Below are 18,437 nucleotides of genomic sequence, written 5' to 3' on the forward strand. Positions count from 1 at the left end.
TGAATGTTACACTAATACAGTAACCTTTTCATTCTTAATATTTTTAGTTTTAAACAATTTAGAAGCATTCATGTAAAAATCTTTGTAATGTATATTGTGTATTTGCTAAATCGCTTCAGTTATGTCTGACTCTGTGCGACCCTATGGACTGTAGCCTGCTAGGCTCCTCTGTTCATTGGATTCTCCAGGCAAGAATACTGGAAGGGGTTTCCATCCCCTCCTCCAGGTGATCTTCTGAACCCAGGGACTGAACCCGGGTATCTTATGTCTCCTGCATTGGTAGGCGAGTTCTTTACCACTAGCTCCACCATTGGTCAAACTTTTTTTCCTTCAGAATTAAGTTTTCCTTATCTTGTTTTATTAGCACAGGACATTTAATAGATTTACTTGCAGCTATTAAGTTCAGCAGGGCTTTCCAGGTGGTGCAGTGGTAAAGAATCCACCTGCCCATGCAGGAGGCACAGGAGACCTGGGTTCCATCTGGGGGTTGGGAAGATCCTCTGAAGCAGGAAATGGCTACCCACTCTAGTATTCTTGGCTGGAACGTTCCATGGACAGAGGAGCCTGGCAGGCTACAGTCCATGGGATCTGAAAGAATAGGGCATGGCTGAGTAACTGAGCATGCCCACATTAAGTTCAGCTTATTAGACGCTGAGATTTTTAGACTAGCTTTTGGCACCTAGGGGGTTAGTATACAGTATAGTGTACCTTGTAGACCAGTGCAATGAATCAAAGTCTAAGGGACTTCAATTTTTCACTGGATAGGAATTTTATGCTGTTATATACAGGTATTCTTACTTAATAAAACTTGTTTTGTCAAGGCCCAGTTGCAGCATTTGTATTAATCATAAATTGATATTACAGCAAGATTCATCATATCAATTGCAGGCTCCCATAGGTCTTTGTTGATGATAATTGGTTTGCAAAACTTGATTTACATAGGAATTCATATAGTACAAAATAGTTTTACCTCTGTGTGGCTCCAGTGAATGAACCTTAGAGCACAACTTGGATGTTCCTTTTTGTAATTTCTTCAGAAATTTTTCTTATTTCTCATGTACACACTTTTTTCCCTTTTATGATTTGTAGGCATCATGATCGGAAGATGTGTATAATAGGACTGAGTATCCTTTTGGAATTGCAAAATCGACCTCCTGCAGTAGATGCTGTGGTGGGACAGATTGTGCCCTCCATTCTTTTCCTTTTCCTTGGATTAAAGCAGGTCTGTGCTACCAGACAACTGGTAAACCGGGAAGATCACTCAAAAGCAGATAAAGCCAATATAGAAGAAAATGGTAAAGTGTTCTAATTGCAGTGAATGCTAGAACTGCTTTTTTTGAGTATGTGTTTTCTTTGAGTTTTAGTCTATTTAGAAACATTAAATAGATTTACATTTCTTGGCCTGCTACATGTGTAACAAATATTTTGAGTTTGATTGACTGAGTTATAGTAGTCCCTTCTTACCACAATTTTGGTTTTATGATTTCAGTTGTCTAAAAATGTTAAATGGAAAATTCCAGAAATAGTTCATAACTTTATCTATTTCCATTGAAGTATAGCTGATCTACAATATTATATTATTGGTTATACATTTAGGTCTTTAGTTTCAGATCTATAGCATATATAATAATTCACTGTTTTTATAGATTATACTATTTAAAGTTATCATATTAACATATTCCCTGTGCTGTTCAATATATCCTTGTAGCTTATTTTTTTAAAACTTAATAGTTTGTACCTCTTAATCTCCTACTCTTGGCCCTCCACTTCCCCCTTCCTAATGGTAACTACTAGTTATTTCTCTGTATCTGTGAGTCTGTTTTATATCATTTGTTTCTTTCATTTTTTATATTCCACATTTAAATGTAACATGTAGACTTACTTATAGACTCTGTTTGACTTACTTCATTAAGCATAATATCCTTTAGGTCTATCCCATTTTGTTCCAAATGGCAAGATGTCATTCTTTGTTTATAGCTGAGTACTAATCCACTGTACATCTCACCACATCCTCATCATCCATTCATTTGTTGATGGACATTTGCATTGCTTCCTTATATTGGCTATTGTAAATAATGCTGCTGTGAACATTGGGGGGTGTGTGTATCTTTTTGAGTTATTTTTTAATATATGTGTATAAACCCAGGAGTGAAATTGCTGGATCATATTTTTAGTTTTTTCATACAGTTTTCCATAATGGTTGTACCAGTTTACATTCCCACCAGCAGTGTGGAGGGGTTCCCTTTTCTTTATATCCTTGCCAACGTTTGTTATTTCTTGATAGCCATTCTTACTGAGAGGGGTGAGATGATATCTCATTGTGATTTTGAGTTGCATTTCTCTAGTGATTAGTCATGTTGAATACCTTTTATGCCTATTCAGGTCTTCTGCTCATTTTTTAATTGGGTCAGTCGGCTTTTTGACATTGAGTTGTATGAGCTGTTTATATATTTTGAGTATTAACCCCTATCATATTATATCATTTCTTGTACTTATTGGTTGTCTTTTCATTTTATCAATGATTTTCTTTGATGCCCCAAAACTTTTAAGTTTAATCAGGTTCCATTTGTTTTTGTTTTTGTGTCCTTTGCTTTAGGAGACAGAACCCCCCGAATATTTCTGCAATTTATATCAAAGAGTGTTCTGTTTTTCTGCTAGTAGTTTTTATGGTTTCTGGCTCTACATTTAGGTCTTTAATCCATTTTGAGTTTATTTTTATCTATGATGTAAGAAAATGTTCTAATTTCATTCTTTTACATGTAGCTGTCCAGTTTTCCCAATATGCTTATTATTGAAGAAACTGATCTTTTCTTGTGTATTCTTGCTTCTTTTGTGGTAGGTGAATCAACTCCAAATGTAGAAGTCTATTTCTAGGCTTTTAATTCTTTCCCATTGATCTTTGTGTCTGTTTTTGTGCCATTACCATACTGTTTTGATTACTGTAGCTTTATAGGATAGTCTTAAAGCACTTGATACCTCCAACCCTGTTCTTTTTCATCAAGGTTGCTTTGACAGTTCAGGGTATTTTTGTGGTTCCATATAAATTTTAGGACGATTTGTTCTAATTCTGTGGAGGGTGTCATGGGTATTTTGATAGGCATTAAATCTATAGATTGCTTTGGTAGTATGGATAGTTTAACAATATTAACTCTTCCAATCCATAAACACAGAATATCTTTTCATTTTTTGGTATTTTCTTCCATTCCGTCTTCAGTGTTTTATAATTTGTAGAATATAGGTCTTTTCACTTCCCTCAGTTAAGTTTATTCATAAGTATTTAATTTTCTTCAATATGATTTTAAATAGATTTTGTTTTCTTGATTTCTCTTTCTGCAACTTTACTGAATTCATTTATTAGTTCTAAAAGCTTTTTGGTGGAGACTTTATGGTTTTCTATATATATTATTATGGCATATGAAAATAGTGACAGTTTTACTTCCCTTCCAATTTGGATTCCTTTATTTCTTATTTTGTTTTCTTGTCTGATTGCCATGGCTCACCTCCCAATAGTATGTTAAATAGAAGTGGCAAGAGTGAGCATCCTTACCTTGTTCCTGAATTTAGAGGAAAATCTTTCAGCTTTCACTGTAGCATATGATGTTAGCTGTGGGTTGGCCATAAACAGCCTTTATTATGTTGAGATATGTTCTCTCTATACCTACTTCGATGAGAAATTTTGTCATAAATGGATGTTGAATTTTGTCAAGTGCTTTTTGGTAGGTATTATGATCATCATGTGATTTATTCTTTTTTTATGTGGTGTATCACATTGATTGGTGGATATTGAGTCATCTTTGCATTCCTGGAATAAATCCCACTGGATTGTTGTATATGATCCTTTTTATAAGTTGTTGAATTTGGTTTGCTAATAATTCTGTTGAGGATTTTTGCATTGATATTCACCAGAAATATTAGCCTATAATTCTCTTTCTCTTTTTTTTGGTAGTGTCTTTGCTTTTGGTGGCCCTGTGGAATGAGTTTGGGAGTGTTCTCCCCGTGGAATGAGTTTGGGAGTGTTCTCCCCTCTTCGGCTTTTTGGAGTAGTTTGAGGACAGGTATTAGCTTTTCTTTATACATTTGGAGGAGTTTTCATGTTAAGCCATCCAGTCATGGACTTCTGTTTGCTGAGAGTTTTTTGATTATGAATTCAATTTACTAGAGTGATCTCTTTATTCAGATTGTCTATTTCTTCCTTATTCAATTTTGGAAGGCTGTATATCTCTAGAAATGTTTCCATTCCTTCTTGGTTGTTCAGTTTGTTGGCTTATAACTATTTGTAGCATTCACTTATGATTTTATTGGTATCTCTGTGGTAAAAGTTGCAATTTCTTTTATTTCTTGTTTTATTTATGAGTCCTCTTTTTTTTCACCCCATTACAGGCTTATACATTTTGCTTATTTTTCAAAAAACAGTTCTTGATTTTTTCTACTATATATTTTTGGTCTATTTTATTTATTTCCCCTCTAAACTTTATTATTTCTTTTTTCTGACTTTGGGCCTTGTTTGTTCTTTTTTTATTCTTTTAGATGGTAGGTTAGGCTGTTTATTTGATATTTTTCTTGTTTCTTGAGGTAAACCTAAATTTTGCAGTGTTTGTAAATTTGGAAAGTTGTGTTTTTGTTTTCATTTGTCTCAGGTATTTTCTGATTTCTTTTATGATTTTTTCATTCATCCAGTGGTGTTTTAGTAGCATGTTGTTTAGTCTTCATGTGTTTATGTTTTTCATTTTTCTACCTGTGATTGATTTCTAGTTTCATAGTGTGGTCTGAAAAAATGCTTAATATAATTTCTATCCCTTTACATTTGGTGAGACTTATTTTGTGGCCTAGCATGTGTTCTGTCCTGGAGAACGTTCCACATGCACTTGGAAAAAATTTGTATTCTGCCATTTTGGGATGTAATGTCCTGTAGATATATTTTCAGTTCAACTGGTCTAATGTTCACTTAGACACATTAGAAAAACCGCCAAACTACGTTTCCGTCTGTGTGTGTCTTTAACCCTGAAATTAGTTTCTTCAAGCAATCAGAATTCTTTTTTTCCAGTATGTTGCACTCTTTCTAATTTCTTACTTTGGTCTCTCTTGGCTTATAATTATTAAGACTTGCGGGAAGATTTTTTAGTAATATCCCAGACTTTCTTATTGAATTTCCTACTTAAGTGTATGATGATTAACCAACAAAGGTATCTCTTGCTGTCTTGTTATTATCCTTTATATATAGTTTTTTTTTTTCCGTGTTTGTGGTAAAAACTATGGTTTCTTGCCTTATCCCTAAAATTATTTTGCAGCTTAATCCAAGTGCTTCAGTATGGTATGTTTTATAGAACTAGATTTAGATTAATAATGCCTGGTTTAAGTTTACTCCAGGTTTTTCCTCTTAGATTGATTTTTGCCCTGCATTTACTATCTTCCAGTTATTTACAGTATTGGTCTGTCTGGAACAGACTGGCCCTGAAAATAGAAACTCAGTCTATGGAGATACACAGTTCAGCTGTCTACTTTTTTTAACCCATGTGTAGCCGATTATTTTTCTTAATATTTCTAAACTTTTCTGTTTCTGTTAGCGGAAATGACCTCTTCATTTGAATATTTCCAAGCAATTGGTAATTATTAATATCTTAGTTAATTGTTACGAGACTCACATTCTCAATGGGAGGTCATTGTTATTTAAAACACATGCACTGAGTACACAATCATTTTATGTCTTTTTTTTACAAAAAAGGTTAATTTGGGAATCTGTGGCTAAATAGTATTTTTATGTTAATGCATATGAAGCAGCCATTGTTAAACAATAACAGTTCATCTAGATCACAGATTTAGAGATAGTTAGAAATTGTTTTAAATGAGGAAGATAAAGTCATTTTCAATTTAGCAAGCTATAGTAAAGGGAAGGTTTATTTTATTTTACATAAAATTATTTGATAGTTTTTCCATTTCTAGAATGTCACTTTATAATTTTTGTTTTCATTTGGATTTATCTTTTGTCCTTATGTGATTTGATTACTTTTGAATGAATAATGGATTCACAGAAGAGATTTCAAGTGATGAAGAGGAGACTAATGTAACTGCTCAAGCAATGCAGTCAAATAATGGAAGAGGTGAAGATGAGGAGGAAGATGACGATGACTGGGATGAAGAAGTGTTGGAAGAAACTGCTCTTGAGGGATTCAGTACTCCGCTGGACCTTGACAATAGTGTGGATGAATATCAATTTTTTACACAAGCTTTGCTGAGTATGTTGTTACTCCCTGAATCGTCAGATATGTTTTTCATTTCCATCTTTTAGATGTTGTTTTGGGGTCTACCCCAAATTAGTTTAGAATTCCCTGTAAAAATTGTATTCATTTTTAATTATAGAAATCCCCAAACATACATAAAATGAGAGCAGATAGCATACTGTCAGGGTAAGATTGCAGGATATCCTCATAAAAGTAATTTAAGGCAGAGTAGCTGTATATATTGTTCATCCTCTAGGTATAAACAAAGATTTTTACAGAATGAAGTATCTCACATATTTTGCTTAAAAATTGTGGCCATAAACTTATCAGCAATTCACAATCCCCTTGGGAAGGAATGGAGTCCATAAGAGAGTAAATTTTTAACTATATAAGCAATATACCAGTTTTGTACAGGAAAGGACACTAGAAATACGGTTAAAGTACTCATAAAAGATTGGAAGAAAATACTGTCTTGTAAGATCCACAGATTACAGAAACCTTCTATAAATGAGTAAGACCGATAACCTAGTATAAGGATGAGATATATAAATAGAAAACTTATAGAATTAAAAATAAGTAACAAACCAATGAGAATATTTGGCAAATTATTATAAACAAGTTATAATGAAAAGAAATCCCACTATATGGGTTGCTTGATAGTTACATTGTATTTCTATGGCAGTATCATAATTTAGCTTATTTCCACTGATGGACATAAAGGATATTTCCAGTTTTTTGTTTCTTTGCTGTTGTAAAGAATATTAAATTGAACATCCTTGTTCAATTTGAACACCAACCCTAAAATATTGTTGTTAATACTAACAAGGTAGTGGTAGCGTAATATACTGACATTATGTAGTATGCCAGTGTATTGTTTATTACAAATACCATTAATGAATCACCTCTGTGTTTTATTGAAATTTAGCAGGAACAACAGGTAGAGAGTCCAGGGAATGATATTCCAAAACATGTGGAAGATAAAGAGCATAAAGGTGGAAATTGGAATGCAGAGGGTGTGCTCTAAGGCACTACTGGACCTGGGTGTCCACCATAAGCAACAAAGAAGCTCTTTGGTCTTGGGTGGGATCTCAGGATATGTATTTTGAAAAAGCTCCTCAAGAGATAGGCAACCAACTTTGCTCAGTCAGCATATATAGGGACCACTGCTTAAGTCTCTGTGAAGTGTTAAAATTGTACCAAATTGTACCAGCCTTGGATTCTGGACTGAGGTGGTCTTTATCCCATTGCCCATTAGAGTGTTGTTGAATGTTTTTGTATAAAGAGGTGATTTTGGGTATGTGGTAGTTTCTTTCAGGGGTATTATCTATTGATAATGTCCAAAAAGAACTGAAGTGGGCTAGACTTGGGAACCAAGTGTTAGGAAATTGCTTTATGTAAGTAAGGCCCTCGAGAGAAAGGGTGGCGTTTGATGAAAAAAAGCATATAGGTGAAAACCATCAAGAAAGAAGCACAGAATTGGATGTGCAGGGGTTGATAGTGGTTGACCAGGAGACTGATAGAACTAGTGATGGAAATGGGGAGATCCAAAGAGAGTTTGAGAGGTAAAATGTTACATTTGGTTACAGTTGTGCTGAGTTTCAGGTGACCTATCCAATGTAAAAGTCCAGGAAGTTTAGTGAACAGTTTTGCCTAAAGGTACAAATTCGAGTTTTTGGTGTAGATGCAGGTAGCATGTGGCATGTGCCAGCAGCATGAGAATTCCTGAGGAAAATGATAACAAGTGAGTAAAGTGTTTCCCATGATCTGGATTTTAGGGAGCTTTCATAGTTAGTGAAACCCCAAGAAGTGGAGGAGATGGCAAAGGAGGCAGAGAACTAGGCAAGGGAGAGATTTGTGGTGTTCCAACCCTTCTACAAGGGGCTTCCCTCGTGGCCCAGCTGGTGAAGAATCCACCTGCAATGCGAAGACCTAGGTTCGATCCTTGGGTTGGGAAGATCCCCCGGAGAAGGGAAAGGCTACCCACACCAGTATTCCGGCCTGGAGAATTCCATGGACTATATATAGTCCATGGGGTCGCAAAGAGTCGGGCATGACTGGGCGACTCTCACTTCACTTCAGCCTTCCTTTGTAGCCCCACATAGGTTGAGTACTAAAGTGAGTACTCAGGAGTCATCCTTTGTTGGAATAAGTTTTATCACCTATTGTCTGTTATCATTTCATTGTAATTTGGTTATATCATTAGTTATTATCTGAAATAATAATTGTCACTGGACTCCCTTATCATTCCTTCTCCCCTGAAACACCCCTGCATTACAACAGCTGTGCAGAATCGGGATGCTGCGTGGTATCAACTGCTGATGGCACCGCTCAGTGAGGATCAGAGGAGGGCGCTGCAGGAGGTGTACACATTGGCCGAGCACCGGAGGACAGTGGCAGGTCAGCCAGCATGATTTTCTGATCAGAGCGCATGTGTTGGTAGTTAGCCTTTATTTTTACCAGCCTCTAAAATTTGTTTTTAGAGGCCAACCTTTCAAGATAATAAGAAATTATCATTATTTTATGATTTTTTTAATCACTTACGATAGCTTTGCAAAACACCCTGTGTTAATATCTGTCTTTAGTAGTGTTCTTATTCACACCTTTATCCTATTTTGGAGCCAAAGCTAAGACATAAAGGTGGGATGAATCTTGCTGAAGGAGAGTTAACCAGCTGGGTCACCCACGTAACCATCTAAACAGTGAATCAAAGGCATTTTATGAGTTCTTATAAGGACCTTATATTTCTAGAAATGAAATACTCTCCATTTCTTTTTGTTGGGCTTTATGTAGAAGTTGGTGATTCTTGTTGATTTTCAGTTTTTGAGATGGAGAAATTATTTTACGCAGATATTATTATGGCCACTTCTGGAAAATTAATGGAAGATTTTGTAATTACAGAAGTATTTTAGTGGAAGACAATATGGAATAGGAATCTAGAGTTTAGAACCCAGCTTCTTCTGCATGGACTTTAGACTTCAGTCCTGCCCAGATTCTGTATCGCCTCTCCTGATGGGAGAAGTGAGTGTGCCCTTTTAGGGGTAGACACTATGGCTTTGAGCCTTGTTTTTATATTGCTCAGTTTTAGCAAACAGTTGTTTCAAAATAGGAATTATAATTGCAGTCATTCCTCAGTATCTTCAGAGGGGATTGGTTCCTAGGCTCCCCTCAAATACCAAAATCCTAGGATGCTCAAGTTCCTTGTTAAAATGGTGTGGTACAGTGGGCCCTCTATATCCTGTGTGTCTGTGGGTTACATATCCCCAGACACCTGGACGATTGTACTTACTGACATGGGTTTGTTAAAGGCTAGTGTTCAATTGGGCAGAATAATTAATACCACGATTCACATTCCTTCACAGTGCTAACTCTAAAGAATCTAGCTCCTTTGAGGATATTTCCAACTTTGTTACCTTAGATACTCTTCTCTTTTCCCTGCTTTCTCTTGCAAATTCTAGAGGCAAAGAAGAAGATTGAACAACAGGGAGGCTTCACCTTTGAAAACAAAGGAGTCCTCTCTGCATTTAATTTTGGGACTATGCCTACCAACAACTGAAAGAAGGAACATCAACTGACCAGACATCATTGTTACATTGAATGTCAGCGGAAGGAGAGGGTCAGCAGAGCTGGGGAGGGGCTGCTGTTTGTGCCACCTGCTGTGCCAGTTACCGCTTGGCATCCGGCAGCACCTTTCTCTGCCCCTGTGTCCCCTTTGATCTTTCTCACCCTGAAATATATATTTTAAGCAGCTACTGTAATGTATGGAATTAAAGAAAAACAAAATCATAGGACTGAAAAGGACAAAGCATATGCTCCAAAGGATGAACGACCAAGGTGGATTTAGAGGATTGGATGGAACTGCACGTCTCAGGTTTTGCCATGCAGAATCAATGGATTTATGCGAATAACAGTGCCTTCTGTTGTACATGAATTATCTGAAAAAAGTTTTTTTGGAGTGTGTTGCAATTTTTTTTAAAGCATAAAACATATTTCTAGATAAATGTAAACCTTGGCTATATGTTGATTTATTCTGTATTTTACTATGTGAATTTCCTGTTAGACAGTTAGCTACAAGTCACTCTGGTTTCAAAATCATCACTGCTCCCCTTGACCCCCTGCTGCTGGGGGCTTTCTTCAGGGGTTGTACAATATGCACTGGCTCTGGTTTTTCATAATGTGTTTTTTCCTAAAGATGTGGCTTTCCTAAGAAGTGTCTTATTCTCTCTTCTGTCATATTTTTCAGCCCTGAAAGGGGTAGTATTTCTTTTGAATCAATCTATATGAGTATGGATTTCATTCATAACCTGGTAAAGTTCAGGACTCAAAAATTTCTTGGCAGCAAGTGGCAGGGACTCCTTAGTCATTGGAATTAACAATAAGTCTGAGTATTTTCTGAATCATGTACTTAATTATGCAGTTAATTGATAATTATGCTAAAGCACATTGAACTTCTAAGAGAAAGGTGCTGCATAAGTATGCTGTCTTTCTGGATGGGGGCTTGCATTGTCAATAACTTATCATTCCAGCTGTGTTGGACCTGGGTCCAAAACATTTTGTAACAGTATTTTTTATCTAGGAAAAAGACCCAAGTAAATCTAACTTCTTGCTTTCTCACACATCTGACTTTTCTCCTATCTAATCTGAACTGAATCTGTTTTTATTTTAGCTCAGATTGGCTTCTTCTATTTTTCAGGGGTTGGGATATTAGTCACTGTACTCTTACATTGTAATGATGCAAGATAGCCCATGAGAAATATTACAGATAGAGGTTACAGCTGTTTTTCTGAGCTGATTCAGTGCCAGAACATGGGTCATAGTGTTTTCATTCTGTAAAGTGAAAATGGATTTTCAGAACTTAATATATTTCTGGATATGATACAGTTGTCCTTTTTTATGAAATGTTTGCAGCTTATATTTTCCATCAGTGACTGGAGGAATTTCCTCCAGGTGCTTTCTAGATTACCATCCCTTGTTAATATGAACTCTTTTTAGAATTTTAGGTTATTTAAGTAGGTTTTACAGAAGTAGCCCAAGAAGCCATGAGTTTCAGTTAAATGATCCCCTGCTTTCCTCTGCCCTACTCTTCCCAAGGCACTGATGCTGAGTGTGCCAACTGGGAGTTAGAAGAGAAAGATGGCATTGGGGGAAATTGTTAACATCTTAAGCTTTGAATCTCTTCTTATTCTCTTTATGTCCCAAATGATTTAATTTTAACATAATATGCCTTCACACTGGATTGTAAAAGGCATGTGATTTTATTTTTGTGGTGTATTGTCTCCTGCAGTATTAAAGGGAAAGAAGTGTTAATATGTATCATCCTATCTTGTTTTTGAAGCCAGGGTAGTTGTACAGTTTTGTTACCAGCAGTGCTAACCTGAATGTGATCTGATAACCTTGGAAGTGCAGGAACTCATATGAATGTAAAATAAAATGTGGGCTTATTCCCAGAATCCTGAACTCTGTGTGAAATATTTTCTGAAACACCCATCAGGATGTTTTCCTGACTCCTGGGGACCTGAAGGAAGGTGGGCATAGGTTGGGGAGGATAACAAGGGCTCATCAGAAACAGCTAAAGAGTGGGGAGTGTTTGGGGACAAGAGCCCATCTTATAAACCAAGGTGTCCAAATGAGAACTGCAGATGCTCTGAAAAATCAAGGTCATTCAACCACATTAGGACCCCGAAGAAAAGGAAAAGATGCCTGTGGTGGAGCCATTTGTGCATGCTTAGTCATGTCTGACTCTGCAATGCCATGGACTGTCGCCCAGGTTCCTCTGTCCATGGGATTTTTCAGGCAAGAATACTGGAGTGAGTTACCATTTCCTCCTCTAGGGGCATCTTTCTGACTCAGGGATCAAACCCAAGTCTCTTGTGTCTCCTGGATTGGCAGGTGGATACTTTGCCACTGTGCCACCTGGGAAGCCCCAGTTTTTTGATGGGTGGCTATCAAATTAGGAGCAGTTGAAACTGAGTGGAATGGTAAGTGCTGGCCTTTTGATTCTCAAATATTTACCTAGCATGACAGTAAGCTTCTCCTCCCTACCTCTGATTTATGTTAAGACTGCACTGAACCAGTAAATTGTTAATCTGTGAAAACTGCAAAGAAAGAAAACAAATAGGTTATTTGTTTAATGTAGTGAATTACAGTCCAGTTTTCTGTTCAACAGTGGAGGTTGAAAATTGCAATACATTTATGGAGGAAATCAAAGGAAACTTCTCCATGTGATCAGAGGCTGCCAGTTTTTTGTGTGTGTGTGCACGTGCACGTGCACGCACGCACGTTTCATCTGTTAAAAAAAAATCAGTTCAGATAAGCCTTAAATGGAAATCTGTCCTGCTCGTGTTTCACTCTCTCTACTGAGATCAGGGTACAAGTGGGTTGGAAACATCTCAGGCAGTCCATTGTGTGACTAAGACCACAGTCAGTGAATGAAGGGTTGGGCTGTATTTTTAAGAAGAAGCACAAACAGCATTGCAACCATGGCCAATTCTGTAGCCAGGAAAGAGGTTGTGTATGTAGTGGTGGGTTGAGTGGCAGGAGAGTCTGGGGCAGACAGCAGTGCTGGCAGAGAGAAGAGAGGGCTGTGTTGTGAGAGGGTCTGCAAGACTCATCCATCAAGGGGGAAGGTGAGTGAAGGCACATGCTCCCTGCAGAGCACCTGAGAGGAAGTTCACCTTGGAGATCATCCAGTTTGAAAAAATTCAAGCAGTACGTGGATGCCTCTCAAAAGCTAAGAATCAGAGGCTTCACAAAGGGTCTGGAATATACCTGGAGCTAAGAGCAATTCAGGCAGGAGTGACCTTAGCGTGCGTGCTTAGTTGCTAAATTGTGTCCAACTCTTTGTGATCCCATGGACTGTAGCCCACCAGGCTCTCTGTCCATGGAATTTTGCAGGCAAGAATATTGGGAGTGGGTTGCCACTTCCTATTCTAGGGATCTTCCTGACCTGGGGTTCTAACCTGCATCTCTTGAGTCTCCTGCGTTGGCAGGCGGATTCTTTACCAGCTGAGCCACTGGAGAAGTCCATCATTGGTACCAAGTCCCCACAAAGAAGACTAATAGCTAGACTGGAGAATTCAGGGGGACTTGAAACATCCCACCTCTGATTGAATTATCTTTGTGCTTGGCTGCAGTGCAACAAATATTTATTTGTCATACCTCTCAGCTTCTTGGATCTTATTTCTTTGACCAGAGATTGAACCCAGGCCATGTCAGTGAAAGCACCATGTCCTAACCACTGGACCACCAGTGAATTCTCAAGCAATTATTTAAATAAGTTTAATAATTTGATCTCCCTTTTAACCTAGTACTGTTTAAGTGTTCACTCAATATTTATTTGGTGAAGTTGGGGAGAAATTTTTTATTAATAGATATTGTATACAAATATTTTAAAAATAAGAGACTTCTATACATTTATTACACACAGTTTTCCAAGCTAGGTAACCCAATATTGGTCATTCCCAATAACCAAAACTACAAACTCAATTTCTCAATTTTTAGCTTCCTGCAGCTGCTGATATAAGACAACCCTCAGCTCAGTTCAGTTCAGTTCAGTCCCTCAGTCGTGTCCGACTCTTTGCGACCCCATGAATTGCAGCACGCCAGGCCTCCCTGTCCATCACCAACTCCCGGAGTTCACTCAGACTTGCATCCATCGAGTCAGTGATGCCATCCAGCCATCTCATCCTCTGTTGTCCCCTTCTTCTCCTGCCCCCAATCCTTCCCAGCATCAAAGTCTTTTCCAATGAGTCAACTGTTCACATGAGGTGGCCAAAGTACTGGAGTTTCAGATTTAGCATCATTCTTTCCAAAGAAATCCCAGGGCTGATCTTCAGAATGGACTGGTTGGATCTCCTTGCAGTCCAAGGGACTCTCAAGAGTCTTCTCCAACACCACAGTTCAAAAGCATCAATTCTTCGGCGCTCAGCCTTCTTCACAGTCCAACTCTCACATCCATACATGACCACGGGAAACAACATAGCCTTGACTAGACGGACCTTAGTCGGCAAAATGATGTCTCTGCTTTTGAATATGCTATCTAGGTTGCTCATAACTTTTCTTCCAAGGAGCAAGTGTCTTTTAATTTCATGGCTGCAATCATCAAAATTAGGGGCATTTTCCACATAAAACAGTGTTTGACATCAGTAGATACCAGCAGGAAGGGTTTATTTTTTCTACTTTGGTGGGAACAAGAAAACTGGTTTTCATTTCACTAGTTGGTAAATGAGGAGCTGTATTTGGAAACCGTCATCAGCTGGCACTGTTTCCTGGGCGTCCCAGTGAGGTCAGCCCTCCTGACAGCGGGAGTTCCAGGACACACCCTCTGGCCAGCCCCTTCGTGGGGCTGTGGTTGGGCACTTTCACCAGAGATTCCCTGAGGCAGTGACAAGTTAAATAAGCAGATTGTTTACTCTCTCAACATGCCAGCATCTGACAGGCCTTCATCCTTTCCTTCCAATCAAGTTTTGATGAATATGGTACAGCCCAGACTTTGGATCTAGAGAGTTGTGTGACTCCAGATGGAGTCTACTTGCTGTGGTAGCCAGATTCCACGATGGCCCACAACGAGCTTTGATAGCTCTTGGGTTGCTCCCTCTCAGATTGTTCCACAGTTAAGCTGTGAGAGCTATAGCATGTAGAAGTTATGGTGTGTCACTTCCAAGATTAGGTTATAAAAATCTGTGACTTACATCTTGGGTGTTTTCTCTCTCCCTCTCTCCATGTGCTCTGGTGGGAGCCATGTCGTGAGTGGCCCTATGGTGAGGACCATATGGTGAGGAGCTGAATGAAGCCTGCCAGGAGACACAGGCATGAGTTAGGAAGTAGATCCTTCAAGCTTGTCAAGTCTTCAGCAATCACAGGCCTGGCTGACAGCTTGACTGTAATAACCTTATGAGGGATCCTAAATCATAAGCATCCAACCAAGCCACTCCTAGATTCCTGATTCTCAGACACTGAGACAATAAATGACTGTTGATTTTAGCTGTTAAGTTTGGTGATATTTTGTTATGCTGCTGCTGCTGCTGCTAAGTTGCTTCAGTCGTGTCTGACTCTGTGTGACCCCATAAATGGCAGCCTACCAGGCTCCTTCGTCCCTGGGATTCTCCAGGCAAGAACACTGGAGTGGGTTGCCATTTCCCTCTCTAATGCATGAAAGTGAAAAGTGAAAGTGAAGCCACTCATTCGGGTCTGACCCTCAGCGACCCCATGGACTGCAGCCTTCCCTCTGTCCATAAGATTTTCCAGGCAAGAGTACTGGAGTGGGGTGCCATTGCCTTCTCTGTGTTATGCTGCTATAAATAACTAATACACTTTATAAAAACTCTCCTATACTTTCTACTATGAATAAATAATACACCCTGGATTGCCAGGAAATAGAATGCTGACATCTGATATGAGGCAGCACTAAATATTTTCCAAGATTTCTCCCCACCCCAAGATTCTACAATAGTTTGAAACTGAAGACTGACTATAACAACTGAATTTTCCTAAAATAATCTAGATTTTCTACTTTCAAACTGAACTGTATCTAAAAACAGATATGACAGAACCTGCAGATTAGATTCAGTTTACATCTTGTTTATGGATGTTAGGCATTTGTTCTCAAGTATTATCATTTATTTTAATTTGTAGTCAGCTTTATTGTTTAACATGTGAAACTTTCTATAAATAAAAAGGCACGGTGCAGCTTATAGGCTATGTTTTTATTGTCATGAAGTGTTTGAAACCAGGACCGAATTAATTTTTTTTTGTAGTCAGACATTATCTTGAGTTACACTGACCCCATGGGTCGGCTATACAAACTCGCGCAGTCCAGGTAGTTTATCAGCAGATCCCTTTAACATGCATGATGGTCTTACATTGCTGTAAAGCTACTTCTCAGTCTCTTTCAAAAAGATTCACAAGTTTAGATGTGTGTCTCTGCCCTTGAGCTCTATTTTTACTGTGTCCTGTTTATATTCAACTTGGAAATCTGATTTTCAGAGACATCTGTGTTTAGAATTGACTGTGGGGCTTAAACACTAGAACAGAATTGCTCTTGTAATATAATAACACAGGCATTTGCCTCCCTAGGTCTTTTGTTGAGCTGTCACTTGCTGATGGTTATTTGGTGACGTCGTTATTTTATTCTGCCTTGTGGAGAACCACTAAATTAGGGTAATGGATTATGCTGTCAATCAAGTTTGACAGACCCTCTATGAGAAATTGTAATGGAATGAAAGCAACATGGTCCAGTTGTTCTGTGATTAGCAGTGTACCTTAATAACTGAAGTAGCCCCTCAGTTACCGGATGCTATAAAGTGCATTTTGGTATGGTGGATCTAGCTTCCCACTGCATGCTTCTATAAGATTATGTGTGGTACTCAGGCAGTTTTTAACCTGTGACCCTTTCAAAATAAAGTTTAGACATGCTGTTTAAAAGCATTTGATTATATGTACATATATATATATGTATATATAATATGTGTGTGTGTGTATGTATGTAAATGTCATTGGAGCGACGTTTATGGCATAACAATGTATTGAGGAAAAACTTTTCCTCTGCTCTCTTATGTTCAGTAACTGTGGTCTTGAGAATTAACCTAAGAAAAGAAAACAGAAAAAGTACAGTTTTTTATTCATATTCATGTGTATAAGATTTCACAGAAGCAAAACTCAAAGAAGTGGTTAGAAATTTAGAATAACTTCTAAAAGTCAACAAACAAGAATATGGGAGTGAGCTGGGCCATATGGCCAGCTTCTGCTTTGCCCACGCACACAGGACAAACAAGCGACAGGCCATCAAACCATCCACCTTCAGCTGGGGCCACCTTCATTCTCTATCGCCAATACCAGGCAGAGAAAGGGTGACTTTTCTTGTTCCTAGAATTCTAAAAGCTATTTTTGCCTACACAAATTTCTTTCTTTTTCTCTTTCTTTTCTCTTTTGGGTCATGCTGAGTGGCTTGAAGAATCTCAGTTCCCCGACCAGGGATTGAACCCAGGTCATGGCAGTGGGAATCTGGAGTCCCAACCACTAGGTCACCAACATCCCCCCCCCCGCAAAGCCGCCCCCCCCGACACACACACACAAATTTCTTGATACTCTGTAAAACACTCTAGAATTCTTGATGCTTGGTACAGATTTTCTTGCCTTTAGAAAAAACATTTATGGGCCAACATTCTGTATAATGGTCTTTGACTCTACTTTTGGCATAATTTTATGCCTCATCTTTCTCATTTATTTTCCCCTCTGGCTTCTAATTTTTCTTTAGATTCTTTTTCATTTCACTGTACTCTTATCTGAAAATTTAGTTTGTGTTAGGAAACCTGGGAAGTCTATATGTCAAGTTCATTAAATATCTACTAGGGTTTTAGAGATGGAATGATTTTTCAGGCTGGTTCACACTGAAAATTTTTTTTGCCATGCCTCATGGTATGGGATCTCAGCTCCCCTACCAGGGATTGAACCTGAGCCCCAGCAGTGAACCCAGGCCCCTCCCTCTTGGACCTCCCCCCTTTCCATCCCATCCATCTAAGTCATCACAGAGCACCGAGTTGAGCTCCCTGTGCTATGCAGCAGGTTCTCACTAGCTGTTTACTTTACACAGGGTAGTGAAGTATGTTTATGTCAAACCTAATTTCCTAATTCATCCTACCCTCCCCTTCCCCACCCTGTGTCCACACGTCCGTGTTCCACAGCTTCATTTCTATTCCTGCCCTGCAAATAGATTCATCCCTACCCATTTTTCTAGAGTCCACATATATGCATTAACATATGATATTTGTTTTTCTTTTTCTGTCTTCACTCTGTATGATTCTAGGTTCATCCAGATTGCTACAAATGATCCAATTTCACTTCTTTTTTTATGGCCGAGCAGAAGAGTTGACTCATTGGAAAAGACTCTGATGCTGGGAGGTGCTGGGGTCCAGCCCCGGTGGATCCGGGGAATTCGAAGCAGAGATGGCGTTGGGTTCTGAGGAATTAACTGCTTAATTAAAGATATGGAGGGAGATTAGAAAGAAATAGTGTAGTAGGAAAATAAGTAGAGAAAAGAGGCTGAATAACTTGGTTTACACGGAGAACCAATAAAACTCCGAGACAAGGAGTTTGCACCACCTACATAGGCCACTGGCGTCTGCTTGAATAGCGGAGGGTGCCCCGCCTTGGGCTCCCTCTCTCGTGGGTCTTAGAAGCCATGGCAAAATTAGCAGGCTTGGCGAGCCTCCACGCTCCAGATGG

General features: G+C 38.6%; 1 protein-coding gene across 1 annotated transcript in view; it reads left to right on the forward strand.

Moving 5' to 3' along the window:
* Positions 1-11,604, forward strand: part of IPO8 (importin 8) — a 68,169-nt gene extending 56,565 nt beyond the window's left edge. The window contains exons 22-25 of the mRNA XM_068970430.1: positions 1,090-1,295; positions 6,030-6,233; positions 8,499-8,615; positions 9,674-11,604. Of these exons, the coding sequence (XP_068826531.1) occupies positions 1,090-1,295; positions 6,030-6,233; positions 8,499-8,615; positions 9,674-9,771 (625 nt within the window). The 3' untranslated portion in view covers positions 9,772-11,604. The remainder of the gene's footprint in view (positions 1-1,089; positions 1,296-6,029; positions 6,234-8,498; positions 8,616-9,673) is intronic.
* Positions 11,605-18,437: the final 6,833 nt, after the last annotated feature.

This window comes from Capricornis sumatraensis, chromosome 4 (assembly GCF_032405125.1).
Source record: "Capricornis sumatraensis isolate serow.1 chromosome 4, serow.2, whole genome shotgun sequence".
Lineage (NCBI taxonomy): Eukaryota > Metazoa > Chordata > Mammalia > Artiodactyla > Bovidae > Capricornis > Capricornis sumatraensis.